This window comes from Tympanuchus pallidicinctus, unplaced genomic scaffold (genome assembly GCF_026119805.1).
Source record: "Tympanuchus pallidicinctus isolate F22 unplaced genomic scaffold, pur_lepc_1.0 scaffold10, whole genome shotgun sequence".
Taxonomy (NCBI): Eukaryota; Metazoa; Chordata; class Aves; order Galliformes; family Phasianidae; genus Tympanuchus; species Tympanuchus pallidicinctus.
The window spans coordinates 10,910,736-10,935,273 of record NW_026294619.1 but is presented as its reverse complement, the minus strand read 5'-3'; the positions used below and the strand labels follow the sequence as shown (position 1 = coordinate 10,935,273).

General features: G+C 36.4%; 2 protein-coding genes across 6 annotated transcripts in view; one reads left to right on the top strand and one right to left on the bottom strand.

Moving 5' to 3' along the window:
* Window positions 1-24,538, bottom strand: part of ARL13B (ADP ribosylation factor like GTPase 13B) — a 47,017-nt gene that overhangs the window by 17,795 nt on the left and 4,684 nt on the right. For 3 of the 5 annotated variants that reach the window (XM_052665831.1, XM_052665822.1, XM_052665841.1), the window contains exons 2-4: window positions 24,047-24,137; window positions 22,361-22,431; window positions 18,102-18,351 (exon numbers count right to left, since the gene is read on the bottom strand). In XM_052665831.1, coding sequence (XP_052521791.1) covers window positions 18,102-18,351; window positions 22,361-22,431; window positions 24,047-24,105 — 380 coding nt within the window. In that variant the 5' untranslated portion in view covers window positions 24,106-24,137. Of the gene's footprint in view, window positions 1-18,101; window positions 18,352-22,360; window positions 22,432-24,046; window positions 24,230-24,538 lie in introns of those variants that run through there. The other 2 variants (XM_052665811.1, XM_052665802.1) reach the window with 2 other exon arrangements.
* Window positions 223-16,002, top strand: STX19 (syntaxin 19). The gene is made up of 3 exons (XM_052665881.1): window positions 223-609; window positions 12,928-13,037; window positions 14,039-16,002. Exon 3 carries the CDS (start codon window positions 14,126-14,128, stop codon window positions 14,999-15,001), a length of 876 nt encoding a protein of 291 aa, XP_052521841.1. The 5' UTR covers window positions 223-609; window positions 12,928-13,037; window positions 14,039-14,125; the 3' UTR covers window positions 15,002-16,002.

Sequence of the window (24,538 nt, the reverse complement as noted above, 5' to 3'; positions counted from 1 at the left end):
CACTTCAGTCTGTAGATCAAACTTAAGGAATAAACATATTGTTCAAATACATTTAAGACACTGACCGTCACATTGTGCATTAACGATGCATGTTTTTTCCTTTCAAGTAAGCATATGAATAGATCCGCAACATACTCTCACTTTCTTTTTCCTTCTCACTTCAGCGTAGAAGAAAGCAATTACTGCGCTTACACTTGTGCTTCAGAGGCAGGCAGTGCTATGTTTGCAGCTGACAAGGTCTCTACCTAGGGAGCTGGTCTCAGACACTTCCTACTATTGGCCAACTCCATGAGAGTGATCCGCCTCGCAGCAAGGCTGGGTTGCAAACAGGCAGAACCAGATTCCCCACGTAGAAAGTAATCAATTTGCCTGTCTACTGCAGTTGCAGAAGTCAGCTTCTCTCTCGCACTGCTGCACTTGAAGATGAACCCTCGGACAATTATTTAAGGACTAGGAGCAGAAAGCATGCTGAAAAGACTTACTGGAATGCCACTCAAGACACAGTACTTGGGAAAATACTCAAAACAATATTTGTCTCATTATACTCAAGCTTAGCCTCCAGAGTTCCTTTCTGAAGGATAACGTGTGCCATCAGCACTGGATTCAAAGGTAAAGACTTCTATTTTACTTAACGTTTAAAAAGTTGCAAATATCAGAAAAAGGCTGTGTAGTCTGTGTCAAAGTGTCAAGACACGCAAACAGTAAATGTCGACCCTGAAAATAATTGGATAGAACTCTGGGTTAATAATGTCTCAGAGCTCCACTGCTCATGCACGGGAATGCTAAGCTTTGAAGCCAAGTTTTATGCATAAAACCTCATTCTTTACTGAATACACTGGGGTTATCTTAAAGGACAGAGCTTGGTTTTAATTTTCCAAAGCAGCAGAACTTCATATGTAACAATCTTCGGTGTTTAAGAACTATAAGAAGTATTGATAAACACACTTGAAAGCGCTGATGGCATATAACATTAAGTTTGCCAACTCCAAAGCTTTTATAAATAAAATCATGCTTTACTTACTTCAATTTCACAAAGTATACTTGGAACCCTCTTAGTGTAGCAAAAAATGTTATTTATAAAAGAAACAGAGAAGAGGAAAGAACCAAATGCTTTTATGTCATGTAAGACTTTTTTTAAAAAAACAACTAGAGAGCTTTGAACTTTATTTTTAGAGTCATGGGAAACAGTGTGGAAAGGGAGTGTATGTGTGCATTGGCACAACTGACATCTACACTTCAGTATTTCCCTCAGAAGCCAGAAGAAATACCAGCGAAAAAGTCTCTGAACATGAACTATGTGCACTCGTTGGCTTGCTTCTAAAATGTAAATTACCCAGCAAGTAGCGAACAAATAAGCATTAAAACTTACTTCACAGTCCAAGAGATTTGGTGAAAAAATCTGGTATAAAAAGGATATCTTTGTATCTCAGTTTTCTTAAACAAACAAACAAACAAGAAATGTTAGAGAAAAAACAGATGTTTCTTTCACAGAAGGTATTCTGTATGAGTGCCTAGATGTGTTTATTTTCTTGGTTTGCAGGCTTGGACTTTTTGTTTTAAATACATTTGCTTTACAACTTGTGCATTTGGTTCTGGATTTACCATACAGTAAGAACACTGAAAACTAAACAGTGTACAGGCAAGCTGTTTGAAGTAATATGTGAAAGTAGCTTATAGATAATGCTTTTGGGTTTAGCCAGTTATCACAGACTCAATAAGTTTGGTCAAATCTGCACGTTGGCCATAAAAAAATACAGAAGAGCACAGTATACCTCCAGGGTACTTTGGTCAAAATACTGCAGTATCAAAATTGTCAATCTTGAGTAGAAGTAACTTCAGGAAAATGTATCTTTAAAAGAACGATTGATCTGAGATCAGGAATACTAGGCTTGAAGGCTACTTCAAGAAGCCATAGCTTTGAGAATGACTGAGCCACCATTCCTCAGAATTCAAAGGCAAGAGGGAGAAGCTTTCAACTGCGCAGCAGTCTAAACAAGAATGAACAAAGCCATATTTTTTCACCCACAGTTGAGCTTTTAGAAATAATCTTCCAAGTATTTTCTTCAGGATTTCATCTCTCATCCATTTTTCCCCCTTGGACAGTCCTGTGGACAGCAATTACTAGCATGACAATAGAAAACTGAGGCCTGTGCAGTTATATGAAGAAAAGATTAATTAGTTTCTTTGTTTTCCTCATGTTACTGACCATGCAGCTCAAACTCTTGATCGACAGACAGAAAGATGTGAGTGTGTCAGATAGTTTTTGCCCTTCAATTATTTGCAGTTCATTAGCTTTTCAAGAAAAACAAACTTACTGCTAATTCAACAAGCACACATATAGGAGAACCAGCAAATAGTTTCAGGCTTCCCACCGGGACTGAGAGAAACTCTCTGCTCTCCCTTCTTTGTGTAGACTTTTTGCAGATTGCATTTAACAGCTTTTAACTATACAAATAGTCCAAATGTGGCTCTTAGCAAATCTTAAGCTACATTCTTTGGCACTCTAAAGAGATGCCTTAGCATTAGGCACTTTCTGGATCGTTGATAAGAGTTGGAAAATCATTGGTAACTTTTTACTGATTGACACCAGGGTCCTCCTCAAAAACACAGAATATTTAATTTCCCTAGTTTGCTTTTTATGCCTTCTATTGTTACGTAAAACAACACTTTGAATATTAGGGTAAGATATAATGAAAAACTAGTGATGAGACGCTCCAAGACCATCTGCTTACAAACACCAATTAAGAAAGAGTTTGTGTACACGTAACTGCAGGGAGATCAATTCCTCTAATTCACCTTTTTCCTTAACTAGCTCCTCCAGGACACTTCTAACTATTCTTTTATTTAAATGTAAGATTCTAAACTCATCCTGTTTGTAGTATCTTTAGGCAACTCTAGAGCAATCTCATTCTCATACTACCTTTTGAAGTGGTTAAAAGAATGTCAGTTATCATTTGTTTCACTTTAGGTAAGCAGCCACATTCCTACCTCATATCTGAATCCTATTCTCATTTACCAAAAGTGTATTTCTCCAACACACTTCTTCACTATTTGTTTATTCCAACCAACTACTCAAATGGGCTTTACACAAAGAGATCTGAGATTATAACCAGAACACCGTATTTAACTTCCAAGTGTTTAACTGCAAAAGCAATAAGTTATGCTGCCATGTTCTGGTGTAAGAATTTTAAAAAATCCCTGAAAATATGTATTATTTTCATATACTTTTCATGTATTTCACCTTAATAATAGATACCAAGACAAATAATGAACTTTCTTTATGGAAACTGCCTGTAAGATACATTGTGGTTTTTGCTTTCCCTAGAAATCCTTACATTTACTACAGATGAGTTGCAAGGCTGCAGTACTTAGCTATATGACATGATAGATGAAATGAGAATGAAAACTAAGTGGGACTACGAATTTTGCTCCTGCAACTCTACTATCAGGATAAAAGAGAATCTGGAAATAGATTTATACTAACAGAGTTCTAGAGAAAGTTAGAGTTAAAAATATATGCTCTATTAAATGGAAATGATTTCACTTGTCCTTCATCCTGCTTCAGCCTTGTCTTTTGTTAATTTACTTTCAAATTCTACCTTACGATATATAAATATCTAAAGCCTCATTATGTAACTTTTGCTAGAGGAATTTATAGTCTTCTTTCTGGATTTCTATGACTTGTAGGTGGCCACCATGTTCATACCAGCTAAACAAGTGAAAGTGCTGATTACTAACATTATTCTTGTCTGAAAGAAAAACAAAACCAGGAATCTAAGTGATTTTGTTGTTGTTGTTGTTGTTTGTTTTTCAAGTTTCCTAAAGAGCACTACTTTCAGTAATTCTTTAGTACATGAAACATCATAAACACATTAGTTAAGTTCTTCAGTTTTAAATACGAGATATTCCAGTCCTTTACTAACTAGAGAGTATAACCCTCAGTGATGCATGCTGCACCTGCAAGTGTGACTTATGCCAGTGCAAAGGCATGACCGTAACACCTTCCGATACCCACAGTTTCAGTGGACAGCCTGAGAATCACTGTCTGTACACGTGGAAATAATGACAGATCGCTATCCTCAAATCTTCTACAGGCAATTCAGAACAGGTTACAGAACTCCAAAGTACAAACCCAGCTTTGCCACTGATTCATTATGCATCACTGAATCACATATTTCATAAAAATAGTAACATCACCACAACTCTGTAACTGATAGGGAAGAACACTGGCAGCTGTAGAGACTTTGAAAGTACAAAATCTTCTAAAACAGATGATTCAAAACTTACCATATTCTCCCATACCTACTAATGCCAAAGTTCATACTTCTATTATTTGCCTATCATCTTCTCTGTTATTATGCTTTTCCCATATGCAACACCACAGAACTGCCCTAAAAGCAGTGTATCTCCAGCATCTCGAGTGCGTTACAGATTTCTGGCCAAGAACATCTAAATTAATTAAAATAACTAAAAATCTATTTTCTGCCCTTACCTCTCCCTTGAAGTGCTCACTCCAGCAGCACAGCTTAATGACTCTACCAGCAATCTCTGAATCATTTTCACTCATGAAATTTTGTTGTGCAAATCCCCTTAATACTCAGACCTGTTTTGTTATATTTGAATCAAACATTTTTATTTACTATCTGTTTCTCCCCTTCCCATACCTACTTCACATTAACTAGAGAACTCCCAAGCTACATAGCTTCAAATGCACCAATTTCTATTCTCCTTCACATGGGTCGTTTTGGGTTTGCCCAGTTGTCTTCTGGCAGTGCTAGTATGGGATATTTTCTCAAGAAACAAGATTCTATTTCCTCAATATCACACCACATAGTGGGCTGTGATGATACAACATGTTACTAATTATACAAACAGCCTTCACATGTTAGCAGTTCTTAAAAATATTGATAGGGATCTTATTCAAGTCCCCTGCATTGAAAATGCAATTGATTTTGCACTGTCGTATGACATACTTTGATAGTACTTACCTACCTTGCAAATACAAATGGTATGCATTTTTAGGCCTATACCCAAGGCAAACTCTCCGCCTTTACTGTTTTCTTGTTGAATACCACGCTGCCCACAAACAGAAGCTTGAACTTAGAACTGGTCTTACGTATGCTTTTCCAAGGAATTATCATCTTAAAACATGATGATTTAAGAGGACACTTTCATCCTTGCTTTAAGCACGTGTTTTTACAAGACAATTAAGCTAAAAGAAACTTTTTTATTTTGAGAAAAGGAGAAAATAAATTTAATCTGCAACAAATTTCCTTGCTTCAGTTGCTTAAAATGTATCTTGGAGTTATAACACAAGATTCTAGAGCACAAAACATATTTCTTTTCTTGTGAGAATAAATGAAAGCACAACTTTTTCAGAAAGCTTAAATTTCGATTCAAAACCTCAGTCTTTCCCAGAAACTATTAAGAGTTAATATTAAGTTTAAATGACAGAAATACTTCAGTAATTTTTTACTGAGTTGCTAAGACACTCAAAACAGCAATAAGGTTCCAGACCAGAGCATGACTCTGAACATGACTCAAAGCCAATGCTGTCAAAAAGAACAGTTACACAGGTTTGGTTTTTTTGCACAATATAACAGAGATGCAACTTCACTGCAGCCTAGAAATGTATTAAATAAAAAATTACTTTTAGCTGAAATTCCTTTGAGATATATGTTGCTTGCAAGTGTCTTCTACCTAGTGCCCTTCACTGTATCATAACTAAAGGACAGAAAAATAAATCAACCCTTATTTTTATTGCAGGTTTGTTTCGGTTTTGCTTTTTAAAGCTGTTTCAGCAGAGGTAATGATGTGATCTTTGATAAGAATTTAAGGCATACTTTATCATCAAAACAAATTAATAATGGATAATGGTAGTCCACTTCTCAGAATCTACTGTTCTCCTAGGCAGGGTGTAGATGTACTTGTCATTGTAAAGGCTTCCCATCCACATAGGCCATCACTTTGGAGAGACTCATCTCTGGTGAACAACACATTAAAGTTATCAAAACGCCAATACTCCTGCAGTACCCTTAAAATACTTGACAAAGATGTGAAAATTGTACTCCTAAACCTGTCACTAATACATAAGAAGATGACTACCAGAACAAATACAAACTGAATCACCAGTGAATCTAAATAACAACTATGTGTGTGCACTGGAAGAGGGGGGATGGAGAGCAAAGCCTTCCTAGGAGATGAGGCTTGTCAGCACGACCAAATTGAAATGCAGCATGCACATCCCTACTCCCCTCTCCCGGCCAAATATAGTATGCTAATGAAAGCTGGTCAATAATCCTTAAGCTCTAAGCACAGCTTATGTACTGTAAAATGTACTGCAAAACTGACCCTGACTTTTTCTCTTCTGTAGACTATCCTGTTCCCTTCCTTACCCCTATCCACCTTCTGCCCAAAATCATCCTGTAGCCTTATCTGTTCTTTGGCTATGCTTTCACTATTACATAACTTTTTTACTGTACATAGAAAAGGCACAGTGCCACATGAATTCGACAGTATCATCTCAGCAGCTGTATCATCTCCCTGACTACACAGTATCTTTTAAAGGCCTACAGCTTGTGATTATGGTTCTGAATAACGCTTCAGTAACTCAAATGCAGCAACATTTACGTCTGAGGAATGGCAGGAAACGCCGACAGATCTCACTGATGCTCTTCACATTTGTTTATGTCAGAGCACTCAGAGCTGTTTCTAAACTTAGTCAACAATTTGCTGCTGCAGTTTAGCAATCTAATGCTTATTTCCTATTACCATTACTGAAGTCAACCTCCTGCTCTTAGCTGTTGTAACCCAACTTCTCCAACCAGTGAAGAAAAAGTCTGATATGGATGCTAACAAAGTACTAGGCTATGCTGAGTGGAAGGTTGCCTTGAGCATAAATTAGCAGAGGGAGTACAAATGTGAGTAATTGGGTATGAAGAACAGCAAAGCTGGAATTTCTGTTCCTACAGTGACTGCCAGCTGTAGTTGAAGTATTTCATCACTTCTGTAAGGCAAGTCCTCTGTTTCTGATAGTGCTTCCAGATTCCTTCAGATGAAAAAAAAATAAATTGCCCCATCCAAGTTAAGCGTTAAGCAAGTGGAACATGAAGCAATATATTACATACCAGAATAAGTTATTTAAAAGTAACCTCAAAATTCTAACAGCATTTTTTGAAATTTGTGGCTTTTAGATGCAAATCTGGTTTTCCCTTAAACACTCAAGTGGGAGTTTAATGGAGAAATTTAGGAACTTAACACAGATCTTGTGTTTTACACTGCATTTGTATATACTAAATTATCCTTCAATAAAAGTTTCCTACTGCATAACAAGACAACACCAAAGGAGCAAACTTTAGCACCGTTAAGTGTCAGTATCTTTCATCAGGAAAAGTACAGGACTATTTGTTTATGTGGGAGTTGATACCAAGGCAAAACTTCAAGTTGGAGTCAGTCAAAGGAATACTGGGAAAGAGAAATCCAATCCAAACTAAGTAATTGTGTGTTGATTTCCCAGTAGGAAACCTTTCTCCGAGTTTGAGATTGCTGAACAACGTCAGATAGCAGGATCAGGCTTTCTTACATGACCTGGAAAAAACTCAACACTTCACACACCTCTTTTCAGGACACTTGCGGAATTAGGCCACGAATTACTACGTATATAGAGTCTAACGCATAAAGGCAAGGAAAAACAGATGCTCAATCACAGTCTGGTCCCAGGCTCACTTAATTCATGGAAAAGATCCCAGTGACTTCTGTAGCCTGAAGATGGTGCCTCCAGGTCTGATTTTGACCAGAAGCCAAAGTGCTGCGTGTGTTGGAGAAAACAACCTCCTCAATTTCAGTAAGAGGTATTTACTTCTCTTTACCACTATAAGGTCTGGAGGATGGAAGACACAATGCCTACCTAAAAGGAAACAAAGCTTATATTCACAGCATGCTTAGCAGCTGAAATAGGTATCAGTATGTGAAATACACACCTATCTTAAGAGAAGCTTAATGTTTTAAAATACAAACCTCCAACAGTCAGAAATAGTGGGAATTCTTTCCTTTCTAACTTAGTAACATGGTGCTTGGCTGACATTAGCAAGTGAATTCTTATTTACAAGTGCCCTTATGGTGCCCTGTCAAATTCAACACTTTTCTCCATGAAAATTGGCGCCATGTATCATGAGATCATAATCCCCCAGGACAGGAGAAACAAACCTCTCCTCCGCAAACAGATGTGCACACATTCCCCACCTCTGTAACTTAGGCTGCCTTTTGGCAAGGAACTTCAGCAGCTGCCCATCTGCAGAGGTGAAAAACTTTCAGCAGAAAATACAGAGGAACTTACTGCTCCCACACCTGCAAAGCAAGCTCAGCATTTGTTCCTCTCCAGATGACACCCTGATGAGTTGATTAAATCATTCAGAAGCATGCATATTCACATTGCTTGCAAAACACCATGGTTATGACAGCATCTCACCTGAACTGCTTACAGCAGTAACATGGTTTGTCAGCGAGAACTTAGCAAGCGCTCTCACAGAGTATTAAGGGAAAAGTGCCTTTCAAGGACACTGTTAATATAAAATAATTCTACACAATAAAACTGTGAGACCACTTGTTATTAGGGAAACACCTAAAGACCTGTTTAATTTTAAACACATTCTCAAAGCCCACTATCTTCAATTAGATTTGAGCTTATGCTGCCCAAAATCCAGTCTCAGCTTCTCAGAGCGAAAATGACATACAGTACTGGGAAACAGAGAGCTCTTCTGGGGAGGTTTAACCACGTGCTCAGATCTGTGCATCTGCTTAAATGATTTGTCAAACTGGGGGCACTATATAGAATATTTAAATATATATCACATAAAAACTCCACTATTCCTAAAGTGAAATTTAATCAAAATGTGGAGCACCTAAGAATGTTAAATGAATCTGGCTACAGACAGCACAAGTCTTCTTCCCCTGGAACACTCACTCTCAAGTCAAATTAACCTTTGTGCAAATGACTAAAAAGGCAAACCTGGTAGCATATCTGCGGCAGGACAACGGCCTCATGCTAAATGGGAAAGAAGTCTAGTTGATGTAGAAGATCACAGGATGTTTAATTAGTAAAAACCTTTACTCATCACTGTTGCTATTGCTCTCTGTCCAGCTCCCAGGAATTAATATTATTCCAGCTTCAGACTGGTTTCCATGATCCAAGAAGATGAGGTAATACTCACATGAAAGATGAAGACGGTATCAAGGTTCACAAAGCTCATTCACTGAAGGACATAATTCCTTCAAACTAGTGTCTGTCCAGCTGTGCTTGATTTCCCCTCAGCATTACTGTGGGGCGGCATTATTTCCAGAAAAGGTAGAAATAAGGTCATTGATATACATCAATACTCTAAAGAAAGAAATTCTAGTGTTAAATATCAGATTAAAAATAGGTTTAAATGGGTTTGAAAACATCAGATTCTTTTGAAATAGTTTGAAACATGAAGAATTGGTTTGAACTCAGCAGAGAAAGCTGGAACCTGACTGTATTCTGAATGCAGGGGACTTAATCACTCAAGAGATTTCCATCTATGAATTCCCTTAACTCTAAAAGGGCTGGCACATTCTGCCTGTGTTGGCAAAAACTTCAGTAAGTCTTTCATCTCAACCAGCAGGATGCATGCCTATACATACAATCCAACACAAAGGACAACAACACAAAGAACTCCCTGTATGAACCAAGTTAGTTAGGAAACACTCATATAGTCAAGCCAACAATTTCCAAGGTTATCTATGTCACGAAGACATCCTTGTTTATTTTAAACCAGCATGAGTTTCAGTTGCAATACAATCAGTCACATTTACTGGCAAGCAAGTTCAGAGGCGGGTTTTGAAGGCAATCCAAATAGGAGGTAGGATATGAAAGTAGGGTTCCATTGCTTACATTCCACTCCCTAGTAAGTTCAATAAACAAGACACACAAAAAAAATTAGCTACTCGAAGTGTTTTCTGCTTACTTCTTACATCTGAGATTTGAGAAGAAACTGTTCCTTTTGTGGATAACTATATGATACATACTTTGCAAAGAGTCCCCCAACAGTCATGCAATTCTGCTGCTTTTTAGTTTCTTCTCTCCCTCAAGGAATTCAAATATTTCGAGATCAGTGAACCCAAACCATCAAAAAGTAGATTAATAATTGTTAATAGATACACAAATTGAACAGCAAACCTAGTTCTCATGGTCCTCTGATCAACTCACTTCAAAGCCACAGCAAATTGAACATAAGAAAAATCAGTAACTGTCCTTTTGAGAAATTGTGCTGCGTTCTGATGGAACAACTGGATGACCATATGCATGTATTACAGCTTTCCAGTAATTACTTGAATTTCCTTAGATACAATAAAGTCTTGCCACCTCACATAAGCATTAATGGTGCCATTAAAACTTGCTTTTGATCATAGGATTGCCAAGCCATGTTAAATTAACATGGGTCAACAAATGCGTTAGACTGTACTAAAACAAGATTTTCAGGTCAATTCTTCTAAAGCCTTGTTCTTTCACATGCCCCACGCTGAACTTTCCCCAGTCATGGTGGTGCCAAGCAGTTCTGAAACATTTCAAAAGAATGTTAACCTTAAAGAAACTGCTTCTTTTTGCTGTGGGAAATACCACTAGTTAAGCAACACTAAGGAATTACTGTAATAAAATAAATACATGTTGTATTTTTCTCCACCCTGAAGTAGCATTTTCCACAAAATTACTTGGAAGTTTGCCTGTTAACTCTCAGTACAATATGGTAACTTTCACTATCTACCAGTTTTTTTTGTTGTTTTTCTTTTTTTTTAATTATTCTCTTGCAGCAAATGAATAAACATTATGTTTGGATCTGAAATCATAGAAGTGGGGGGTGAAGTTGGGGGTTTTAGGGGAAACCAATTAAAAAAGCAGTAAGGGAAATCTGTACTACGGTACAACATCAGCATTGTTTCTTACAATTGATGTCTGTACGTTTAAAGTTTTGTTTTTAAGCTAATCTTCCTGTAGATAACAATGTATAAATCTGTGGAAAATATGTTCACAATGTACAGCTCCATGACTTAGATAATGAAAAAAAAATATTTAGGGACCTTAAATATGGGTAAGGGATCAGAGAAACCACAGAACTATTATATGAAGTTATTCTAATGTAACAAAATTGTTTGCATATTGACAGGTTACTAGATTGATTCCTTGTAGCTATTACAAAATGCACTCTTTTGGATATTGGAAAGAAATAATGCGTTTGCTTACCAAAAAAGATTCTCTAGAATTGGGATTTCAGACAATATGCATCTATAAAACACAGTCACTTACGAAGACTATCCTGAAACCTCCAAAACCAGCTAAAAGATACTACTGCACAGTTTAACATTCACGCCTGAATAAACCCATGTAAGAAACACATTTGACTTGACCAGAAGACCCTAAGTAAAAATTAAATAGTCTTCTAGTCCTGAACACTTCACTTTTAACAGATTTTCAGTTCTTGATTTTATTTCAAGAAAAACATTCATGGGAAGTTTAAGAAAATACTTTCATCCCTGTAATTAAAAAAGATTATATACTCAAAGGAAACTTTCTTTTAATTAAAAAAAGAAAACTGTTGAATTACATAGTATTAAACATATGCATACACACCAAATTCCTGGAGTCCACCTAAAGAAATCAACAAATACCTAAGAGAGGTGATTCACCCTCAGTAACATGTCAAAGTAACATGTAACAAAGTAACACCCTCAGCACTGTCAAATCAGAGGTATCTCATGTAACTAATTCTTGCTCTCAGTAACTGAGAGTCACTGAACAGTTTGCAAGCTAATCACGAACTATTTATTAGATTTATACAAAAACTTGAAAATAAGAAGTAAAACCCAGTGCCAATCAATTGCAAAGCAGCAATGACCGATACTTTCGATTTCTGCAGAATGGAGCATCCCTTTTGTTTACAGAGCAGAGGACAACAAACAAACAAACAATGAAAAATAGCAGCCCTAAAACAGCCATAACAACAATAACAAAAATAATTCTACCAAAAAGACAAACACTGCAGTAGATTTGTAAGACGGTGCAGAGTGTGTGCACTAATTCCATCAACTCAGGTTCATTAATATGACTCAAAGACTTCTAGAAGTTGCCTGCCAGCGTGTAGAGGTTATGCTCCACGTAATGAAAATGTGCAACATAAGCATCTTACTACCTAATGCCCTTCCTTCAGTATATGAATTTTGAAAAGCCAAGCTAAATCTTCAGAAATGTTTCAGTGAAAAAGTACTTTGATGAAAGAACTGTTTTAGTCATTTTAAATATTCCCTTAAAGATCCATATCATCAGCAGTGTTCCAAACGACTTATTTACCTGCACAGAGAGCTCATAAAGAAAGGAAATATTTGAAAATAGACAAAAGGTCTTGCAAACTCAAACAAATGAGCTGTAATACTCTCCAAAAATAATTTAATGGCACTCATAGGAAGAAACACCCACAACATTCACATTGTGTGTGTCAATGTTACAGATCTTTTGGTCCAACCCTCAGTATGTGGTACAGAGCACTATATCCCAGAAGCATGCCATCCCACATAAACACCCACAAACAGCCCTTTCCAAGCTCTTATTCCTTGTGGCATTAAAAGGTTCTTTCTTTATCTGAACTTAAAGAAGAAATATTTGCATTCAGAAATACTAATGCTTATCACTCTTGTTTTTTGGGGCTTCTTGGTTAATGTTTCATCTGTGTGCATTACAGGTTATAGATACCTCTCCACGGATATTGCTGCATTCAAGAAGATAAGCACACATTCAACAGAGGTCATTTAAAAATATATATATATTTTATTGTGGCCATAAACCAACTGCAAAAAGCTGCCAATTTTTAAGATTTTGTTTTTAATTTCATTTTTTTTTTTTTTTTTTTTAAATGGAAGATGTCTTCAAGCAAATCCTTGAAATACTTCCCTATGTTCAAAATCAAACAGGAAAATTTAGACTGACAGCAGAGGCCAGGCTGAAAGCTATGCCCAAAGCCATATGAAAGGTACGTTTCTCAGATTTGCTATAAAATCATTCCCACTAAAAAAATTCAGCATCACATTAACAGATCTCTGTTAATATAATTCTCAGAGTGAGTTTAAATATCTCCAGCGAAGCATGTACAACAGTTAAGGTAGAAAACATAACTAAATCCACTTTCTATTAAATAAGAAACACTACTGAATTGTGTGCTAACATGTTGTATAAATATGTCAGTAAAAATTGTATTAAGTTCACAAATGGCAATGTAAAGTGACAGAAATCCAAAGAAGCTTATAAAATCTTCAATACCTGATGTTAATTATACTGAATCCACTTCTATTTAGTATTTTCATACTAAACTACAAGTTCTTGCTTGCTGTAGTTCAGTTATCATCACTTTAACTCAACAGATAAGGGAAGTCAAGGAAAAAAAGGAGAAAAAAAATTTCTGTGTGGCTGAACTAAGAGCTTAAAATGTACATTCAAGCCAAAATTCTGACCCCTAGGCAGATTGTCTCAAAGGCCAAAGTGCTTGCTTTCCACTGAAGATGAAAATTTTCTACTATTTCCAAAAAGATTTAAAGTTATTAATATTCCTTCATCAAATAAAGAATTATGATAAAACAAAGAATTTGAGTTTCTCATCTCTTCCTTCACAAAGTTGTTCCCCACCCCAATCCATGTTCTTAGTTATTTTAAGTTCTATATAATAAGCCATAATCTATCATACAAATTGGATTGGACTACAAATTACTGTCTATGGAAACGCAAAAGATAACAAAAAAAGCCAAGGGAAGACTTAACTGTGCACATCTGAAGATAAATTGAAATCTTTAGGTTTTGATTAAGCCCTACAGAAACTGGGTTAAAGGGTAGATTGTTCTTACATCACCTTCCTTGAACTCAAAACACTTACCTGCTAATTTTACTAGTGTACAAAGTGAAGTTGCTCTGAGTTCCAAAACTACTGTTAATGCCTATAGACCACTGCTAACATGGATCGTCTTTACACTTTGATTACAGAAAAACAAGCTAAAAGAAACTAAAAGAGCTAACTCCCTGAATTGCAAGTGAGGTAAAGAACAAAGAAAAAAGCTAAGCTCAAGAATCATGAGAGATCGCCTTCAGGAGCTTAAACTCCGAGCCAAAGAACTACAGATGGCTGGAGAAAATACCTGTCCACCTGTACGAGATGAGCAGGAAGAGTTTGAACAGCAGGCCATTATTTATGAAAGGGAGCCTATAACCGAAAGGCACTTCCATGAAATCCAGAAGCTTCAGAACGAGATCAATAATTTGGTGGAGGAAGTTCAAAAATTCAGTCAACAACAAAAAAGTCTAGTATCTTCAATGAGAAGGTTCAGTGTTCTTAAAAAGGAATCTAACACAGCAAGAGAAATAAAAATTCAAGCAGAGCATATACGAAAAGGTTTGGATGAACTGTCAAAAACAGTGAAAAAAGTTGAAAGTGAATATGGGTTATCACGTGCTATAGTAAGAATTCTAGCTTCCCAGCACACTTTCCTGTCCCGGTGTTACCTAAATGCTATGCTTTCATACAATGAAGCTATAACAGCCAAACAAGAGAAATGCAGAAGATTTATTGTTCGTCAGCTTGAAGTAGCTGGTAAAGAGGTATCTGAGGACGAAGTCAATGATATGTTCCAACAAGGAAAATGGGAGATTTTCAACGAAAATCTACTCACCGAAGCCAAAATTACTAAAGCTCAGCTTTCAGAGATTGAACAGAGACACAAAGAACTGATCAGCCTAGAGACTCAGATCAAAGACTTGAAGGATCTTTTCATCCAGATATCAGTTCTGGTAGAAGAGCAGGGGGAGATGATCAACAACATTGAAATCAGTATGAACAACACTCAAGAATACACCCAAATATCTAGAGAAAAATTTGGACTTGCAGTCAGGTATCAAAAAAGAAACCCTTGCAAAGTAATATGCTGCTGGTGCTGCCCATGCTGCAAGTGACAAAGCAGCAGCTCTTATGCAGGAAACTGAACCTATCAACCAACCCCAGGACTCTTTCATTGCTTCATTTTTCTTCCCTTTTCCCCTTCCACACTTCCACTGAGGAAAAACTGCACCTGTTTTTCCAAACTGAGTTCAAAGACTGAAATGAGATCTTCATTTGTGCCTAAATTTTATGGTTTCCATTGATACACATACACTAGAGGAAAAGATCAAAGGAGACAAATAACACTTTCTTGTTCTTCCACTTACAAGAAGCACCAACAAAAACAATGTATCAACATGCCATATGTGCTTTTGGGAAACATCAAAATTATTGTAAATCTCAGGATTCACAAGACTGATTGAATTACCTGTTATAAAATAAGAATTAGTATTCTTTCAATTGCTGGTTTTTTGTTGTTGTTTGGATTGTTTTTTGGTGTTTTTTTTTTTTTTTTTTTTTTTTTGTTATTGTTGTTGTTGTTCTTGTTTGTACAAGTGCTCATATTTACTTGGTTCAAGTTTCATTTTTTTCCTCTCACAATACAAATAAAAAAGTACAAATAAAAGTAACACAAAGCAGGCAATCCCAGTAACAATCAAAAAACTGATGCATAAACTTTTCTGACTTCTTGTTTGGTTATCAAGACTACGTATCACCATCTGTCTGAGAAGAACTGTGCTCCATTTTCTCTGAACCTCCCTATTATGTAGTGGTAGGATTTCCTACCTTGGTTTCTTCCTACTTCTGAGCAAATGCAGATCTCTTGCATCTCCTCACATCACACACTCCAGCAACAGCTCAGATTCACTGCAGTATAATCAACATTTGTCTTCGCTGTCCTTCTTGTCTCATCATTTTATCTCTATTTACTTTTTATTTCCCTTGCATCTTCCTTTTCACTTTAGTTTCTCAGGTTCCCACTCCTAATAGCGCTATTTCCATGTACAAATGCAGGTGCTTACACGTCCCCAGTAGTTACATATATTTCTGTGCACAAATAAGTATATTTTCATGGATGAATGTAGTGTCCATGCATCAAATATTGCATACTTAAATCAATTTAAAATTATACTTCGCAATGAGATTTGGATAACTAAGATGGTAAACTCCCGTAACTTCATTAAAATAAGCAAGCAGTTTTTCCTCTACTTTTGCTGAATGTAAATCTTCCGTAGAGAAACAGTATAAGGTGCCTAAAAATGTATCTGCTCGATTTCCATATACATAAAAGACTGATCAACCACTTAAGCACTTGAGCGCACCACAGTTAAAGCTGAAGAAATAGTTGAAGAACTAATGAATCCCTTCACAAAACTAAGATACTGCACAAGCAAGTTCTGCTCAAAGACTGCAGAGAGTCAATTAGAAGGAAATAACATCAATAAACTTAGTTTAGTCCCAATTAGACTCAATTAACAGACGCTGTCTCCTGATTAGCCAATGACAAGGATCAGAACCAGGACTAAATACCAAGGAAGTGCGTGAGCTCTGTGGATGTTAAGATAAACACCCACATAAACTCTATTACAGGATTAGGGCAGAGATTTATATGAAAAAAATAAAAAGTTATATGTGTTTTGAAACACTGCACAGTTGTCAGCTGTTCATTTTTAGAAGAACAGATTTAAGTTAAACTAGTCACATTAAAATGGCTTTATTGCCTTCTCCATCTATTAACACAGAAATGGTAGTTAAAATCTAAACTATTTTTCAACATACAATTAGCTTTCTTAACTGTAATCCATTTCATCAAAACAGATAAAAAAAAAAGCTTCACTCTCAAACCACCAGAATATCACTACTCCTTGGAAGGCCTCTCTTTTCAGCTTCAAGCATACATTATTTATAATACAACAGAAATGTACAATTACACCCAACAAAGATACTGTTCTGAGAAACCATTTTCAACTTTAAACTTACAAAATAAGCTATGAAAATTGTGTTTGTTACCATTTTTTTCATTGCTGAATTTAACAAAATATTACTTCCAGTGTATCACAAAAGATAGTTTTTAAGGAGATAAATTAATGACGTTTTATCTATTTTGTGAAAGAATATCTAGACCTTTCGAAACTTCAAACAAAATTTCCCACTAATTAAACTTAAAACACACACACCAAAGCAAAAGCAAATACCAAATACTAATGAAATAAGTTTTCTTTAATGAGATATTACTGATCATGCATCATCAGCAGCACCACGTGTTAGGTGAACAAGATATTAATTACTGAATCTTTACTGGCATTGCAGAATATAAACAATCGTTTACAATTTATGGAATGGATGTAGGTCAAAATAGAATTATAGAATGGCTTGGGTTGGAAAGGACCTCAAGGATCACCAAGTTCCCTGCCACATGCACAGTTACCAGACACTAGATCAAGTGCTACAACAGATTGCCCAGGGCCCCATTTAATCTTGCTTTAAACACCTCCAGAGACAGAGCATCCACAGTCTCTCTGGGCAGCCTGTTTCAGACCTCACCACTCTCTCAGTAAAAAACTTCGCACTGACACCTCATCTAAATCTCTCTTCCTTTAGTTTAAAACCATTTCCCCATGTCCTTTCACTATCAACCCTTGTAAAATGTTGATTTCCTTCGTGTTTGTGAACTTCCTTTAAACACTGGAAAGCTGCAATGAGGTCTCCCCACAGCCTTTAGTAACAACATTCTTACAAGAAGTTGTAATTTCAGGTTTGTGCAGCCTTTAACCTACCATATCATTTGAAGTATTACTTAAATTTTCAAGAGTTAAGAAAATAATTTAAAAATTCAGTGTATTTTTATGAACACTGAAAGAGAAGATAAAGAAATATCCCTGAAAAAGACTAGGAAGTCAGATGCAGTGAATGTGAAACCACATACACTTCAAGAGGGAAAGCAGGAAACAAGAAATAAAAAAAAAAGAAAAGGCTCTGTTAATTATTATAAGCAAATTCTTCAGAAAAACCATACAACTAATTGCAGTATTGTTTAATGCTAAAATATACTGTTATTGTACATTATATTTACACTATACACATATACTTCATCAGAAGGTATACTGAAGGTCAAAATGGTCAAAATCTACAACATTTCAGATTACAAACAAAACATTTATAAACATTACTTACACTAACACGGGTTTCCCTGATATCTTAGGGCTGTTTAAAACTTCAGTCATGGCTTCCTTTGTTTCTTCCATTCTTTCAATGTCACTAGAATCCACAACAAATATTACACCATATGACTCAGCATAGTAATTTCTCCATATGTTCCGAATTCGTTTTCCACCTCCTAAATCAAAAATGGTGACTTCAAAGCGTCCCTGTTTAAGGTCAATCTTGGAAAACCCAACCGTTGGAGCTACGTCTTCAGGAGACTCTGTCAGAGAGATCACAGAAGAACTTTTTACTGAAATGTCCTCAGTCATTTAAAGAGAATTTTACATTCTAATTTCTGCAGGAAAAAAAAAAATATTTTTTAAACACATGGGGCAAGCTTTCAATGTTACTTGACAGCATGTTGCTAACTACAAATTTAACATTAATATTTTACTTCTTCTCAGGAAATTTTATATTAACACATACTCTCAATCAATTATTTTACATCGATTGAGATAGAAGCATCAAGGAAGAAAGAAAACGAAAAGCAAAAAATGCATTCTTTAATATTTAACACTACTTTTGAAGGGAACTGTGTTTTTTTGTTTTAATAACAGACCCATTCCATCCCAGGTGCACCCATCCAAACAGTACAGAATAGCATACAGCAGATGTATGGTATTAAATCCAGTCTGAGAAGCAAAACAAAACAGTCAATGTATTATGACCTGGGAAGCCTTCCGAGTGAGAATGTGCTCATCACACTCCACATGAGGATTCAGAATAGACAGACCCTTTGCCAGAGCAGCTTAGGCCAACACTCCAACAACAGAATGGAACACATGTTTGTGAAAGATTCCAACTTCAAAATTCAGTCTTTGTACTTACTGTACTTGCCTGTACAAGAGAACATTGAGAGCATAAAGGCTTGCTAAGGATGAAAGTCACTAATCATGCAGAATTTAAGATGATATTTAAGGTTGAAACATTCAGTCCTGTTGTACTGCAAGATTCAACAGTAAACAGTCTGTGTGAAAAAACAGCATCTGCTGTATAAGCTGCAAATCCATTTTGGCAAATATAACTGCTGACTAGCTGATTTGCCCACATTTAAGAACCAAGAACCAAAAGAACACAAAAAACGTTTGGAAATGGTTTCTGCTAAAACCCACCAATCATAACTGTTGGTGATGATCCTGTTTTTACCAAGCTTGAAACAAACAAACAAACAAACAACACACACACTTGAAGGTTCTAACCTCTGCAAGTTCTGTTAGAGAACAATTTTATTCTTTTCCTTAAAACAAACACTATTCAAGTCCTGTGAAATAGTCACAGCAGTCAGAACTACCTTTTTTAAGGAGCCTCTCTTTAGAAATACTTGTATCTTCTTTTTTCCTCCCTCCCCAAAAAAAAAGAACTTTCAGAAATAACAATAATTTTTAGCTGATAAAGACATTAAAGTCGATCTTGAAACAGAATTGAAGGCTAAATAATGTACTCATATTTTCACAGTAAAGATTCAGGAACACAAATGAGAGAACCCTAATACATTATTCCTAACTTTAATCAGAATTGAGCAAGTCACTGAACTTGCATAACAAGTGTAAATAAAGTCAATGCAAAGTCTGTCAAAACAATTTTCAACAGTATTTTGTGTAAATGAGATGGAAGTTAGTAAAAAAAACTTCAATCTCATAAGTAAAAAACACCTTAGAGACTATTTATTTTCATAAGCACAATTTTTATCTCAGATCTTTTCCTGCTTGAAAGTGATATTGGGCAATGCAAAGTACCCTCCAAAATCAAGTGGTCTCTTAAGGAAGAAAGTACCTACAAAACTGCTAGTATTTTTCTGGAAACAAAAAAGAAAGCGTATAAAACATATATCACTAAAACCATTCCTTATGTTATACACATACCCTTTCATTTTTTTGAATTTTTTCCTATTTTCTTATCAGAGATCACACAGCATGTGCAGGACAACCAAGGGATCAGGCCCAGCCAGCATGAGTTCATGAAAGGGAGGTTCTGTCTAAACAAACATCTCTTTCTATGATGACCAGCCTGGTGGATGAAGGAAAAGCTGTTGACACAGTCCACCTAGACTTTAGCAAAGCCTTGAACTCCATCTCCCACAATACTCTCATCGAGAAGCCAGGAGATCATGGTGTGTACTCTTCACTGGGTAAAAAACTGACTGAACAGCAGGGCTCAGACGGGGCTGAAAGGAGTTAAATCCAGCTGGTGAGCAGTCAGTAGCAGTGTTCCCCAGGGTCAGTACTGGGGCCTGTCCTGTTTAATATCTTAACCAGTGATCTAGATATGGGGATTGAGTGAACCCTCAATAAGTTTGCAGATAACACCAAGTTGGGAGGAAGTGTTAATCTGCTTGAGAGTAGGAAAACACTACAGCAGGAATTGGATGAGTAGGCTAGGCCAATTGTATGAGGTTCAACAAGACCACATGCTGGGTCCTGCATGTTGGTCATAATAATCCCAGGCAACACTAAAGATCTGGGGCAAAGCGGCTAGAAAGCTGCAGGGAGGAAAAGGATTGAAGAGTGTTAGTTAATTAACAGCCAGCTGAATACAACCCAGCAGTGTGCCCAGGTGGTGAGGAAGGCCAACGGCATGCTGGCTTGTAAGGGAATAGTGTAGCAACAGGAGCAGGGAGTTGATTGTCTTTCTATACTCTTAACTGATGAGGCCTTACCCCAAGTACTGCGTTCAGTTCACAGCCCTCACTACAAGAAAGACAACGATGCCCTGGAATGTGTCCAAAGAGGAGAAACAAAACTGTGAAGGGTCTGTAGCATACATCCTATGGGCAGCAGCTGAGGGAACTGAGATTGCTCAGCCTGGAGAAGAGAATGCTCAGGGAGATCTCATTGTTCTCTACAACTGCCTAAAAGGAAGTTGCGGTGAGGTGGGAGTCAGCCTCTTCTCTCAAGTAACAGTGACAGGCCAAGCGGTAATGGTCTCAAGTTGTACCAGGGGAGGTTCAGGTTGCATACTAGGAAAAACTTCTTAGAAGTAGTGGCAATGCATTGGAATAGGCTGTCTAGGGAAGTGCAGAGTCACTGTACCTGAAGATTTCCAAGAAACATGTAGATGTGGCAATGAGGGACATGGTTAGTGGTCATGGTGGTGAAGGGTTGGCAGTTGGAATACAAGATCTTAGAGGTCTTTTCCAACCTTATATAGTGATACCAACCTATAGTGATTCTATATGACTTGGAACACTGGTGTTATACAAAGTTTACTGATACTTGCATGTTACTGGATGATCACCAGAAAGCTACTTCTGCACATATAGCATGAAAAAAAACAATTTTTCCAGTCTAGGCTGAGATGTGAAACACTCCATTAACCATAATATTCTCCTTCTTAATGTTAATTCAAACTTACTGCGAATTTCAACATTACCTACAGACTTGAGTCTTTCTCCTATACTTTCTTCTATTTAAAATCAAGCAACAATGTTCTTTCAGCTCTTTGTTGAAATACCCCCAAAAAATTCTTCCCACTCAAAAACATTCTATAATGCTCGTTAAATCAAAACTAGAACCCTTACCCAGAAGAGATTTTGGTGCAAATTCGCATTACAATAACAATACAGGGGTGTACTCAAGCAAGTAAGTACTAAGGTACTTACTAAAAGTAAGTACTTTCTTTCTAAAGTTACTTTCTAAAGTAAGTTACTTACTTTCTAAAATAATTAAAAATGTCTCTGAGGATTAGTTTTCCGTGTGAGTGGATCAAAGGCTCTAGTGCTGCATGGATCAGTGTATTATGAGGCAGCTCTCTCCATTATATTCACCTCACCTCTATAATATATTCTTACTCTTGAACAGTAGCAATTCTGTTTGTCAGCTGCTGCTGGTGTGTTAAGCTACACTATTTTCAATTCAACATTTTCTTAACTACAGCGGACAAAAAGCAGAGCTTGCTCTACTACTTCCCCTGAGCATAGTGTACATGACTAGAAGCACCTACTTTTTTAACGTCACCCCAGCATGATGTGCCAGATATCAAAAATCAAGATCTTTATGTCTCCATACAAGACCATTTAATTTTTCCCTTCCATGTAATGGAGCCTGCAACTTGTTCACTTTTGCTACCAGACTCCTAGAGAAGTGCATAATCAGCAAAAATTTAATTTCAACAACGTACAAGGAGAGGAAAAGATAAATCAAGAGATGATGAAATACATTAGATAAAAATGATACAAAGCAAGTAATTATACAATTTCAACAATACATTTAGATGATAAATTAACTGCTTACCTCCTTGAATTCCTCGGACTGTAGCAGTTTTCCCAGCATTATCAAGACCCACCATTATTAATGTCACCTTCCTCCAAAAAGAATGAAAAAAAAGAGAAAGATATTTCAAGCCCTTTTCTTCTCTTGCCAAACATCACTTTTTTTAATGTGCTTATTTTTTTTTTTAAGAAACTTATCAAACTTCCCACAAAGTAGTAGAAAGAATAAATCTCAAAATATCTAATTTGCAAACATTGTTACATTTGTGTATCTGCTGTTGGATTTGTCAAACTATAACAAGGTACAGTTATAACGACAAATTATATTTGCCCACTAAATTTTAATTTCACGGTACTGTAGATTCTTTTTCTTCATAGTGTTCATCTCTTTAGTAGTTTCAAGTTAGTTTCCACTCCTTGAATTTTTATCATCTCTGTCTCAGACAAAACTGCTGCTATAAGCAAGACTACAATTTCTGTATCAACCAGTGAAACTGCACAACACCATAAAAGAATTTAAAAAGTAGGTTGACAACATAGGACACTATAAGCTAAGTGGCTCTGGTACTCATTGTGTCGTCTTTTTTCCCCCAAGCAGGAACAATTGAAGCTGCAAATGTGCAAATCAGTGGTGTTACTAATATACTCTGTATAGTCAAATTACTGCACAGACTAGAATTTGTAGTAGGACAAGATTTTAAATACAGCTATAGGAAAAAGATACTTATGAGTAGACCTTGATTATTCCTCCAATTCACAAATACTCAAACAAGTAAAAGAAATTTGCTGAACTTTATGCTCCTAAGTGAAATAGCACTAAATGCATCACTATTTCTAGTCTTGAAACTATAATAACATCATACATGAAGTATAATTTATCTACAGTTTTTGAGAAGAGGCAAAAAGCTCTGAGAAACCCAAAAAATGAACAACGGGATCCTATTAAATTATACTTTAAACATATGCCATAACTGGAACAGCCATGAACTTACAACTGTCTACAAATAGCTTAATCAAAAAGCTGTTTAATTCAGTATACTCCTTTAAGCAGCAGCACAGTCAGCAAAACCTCAACTTCTCAAGCACACAAGATCAAATACTCATACATGAATGAAGTTAAAAAAAAAAAAAAAAAAGAAAGAAAAAATAGTGCTGTACCCCTTATTTCCCTTCTTCCCAATTTATAAGCAGTTGAAATAAAGTCTATGCACCTTTGCTAACTGGAGCAAAAAGAATGTACTGTGTCAAAATAAAACTAACATAAAAGTTACATTCTAGAAGCAGGAATGGATCATGAAGTTGATCACAAAATGCAGCATTAAGGTACTTAAAAGAAGGGACAAGAATTACACTGGGGTTACATTATATTCTTGACAGTATTTTAACAAACTACACTTCATAATCTCTAAATGCAGAAACCAAATTGATTAAATTTTACATAAACATTCTAGCATCTCCCCATAAGAAACTTTATGCAACAAATTTTGAACTTTATATTTTCAGTCAGAAACAAAGTACCTTCATTATGAGTGTACATGTAATTTGTAAGTTCGGAATATACATTGATTATCACTTGGAGTTAAAAATATATTGGAATTGGAAAAAAAAAATACTAGGAATTAAAGTAAAACACTGGTGAGATTATGTGAAATAAAGTTTGGGAAGAAGGTCAGCACAGAAATGTAAATAAATACTTTCACATCTTTACCTGACAGGCTCCTGCCACCGTTTTAACCAGGTGCAACAATTGGCCATTAGGTTGAACATCTCTCTTCACTAGCCATTCAGAGCCTTGAAAGCTACAGAAATAACATGAACAGGTCAGATCAATGCAGGAAGACTGGGAGACTGCAGAGGCCCAGGTATTGACCTGTCCCAACGTGTAACCAAGACAAACCATCTGCACACAGCAGCAACCTGTTTATTCAATGTTACTCAACCCCAACAAAGTCCCACTGCGTCTTTCACCCTTTTCGCACTTTGTTTGCCCCTGTTTGGGGCATCTGGGTAGCAATACCACAGCACTTAAACAAAATAATAATGCAAGACCTATGCACACAGGAAAACAGCAAGCTAGAGCAGCACAACATATCAAGCTATGAAATTCCAGTGCTTGTTTAGCCATTGCATTGCACAGTGCCCCTGGCTATGCAATAACAGCCAAATTCAAGCACAGGTACGGCCTAAGAATGTAACATAA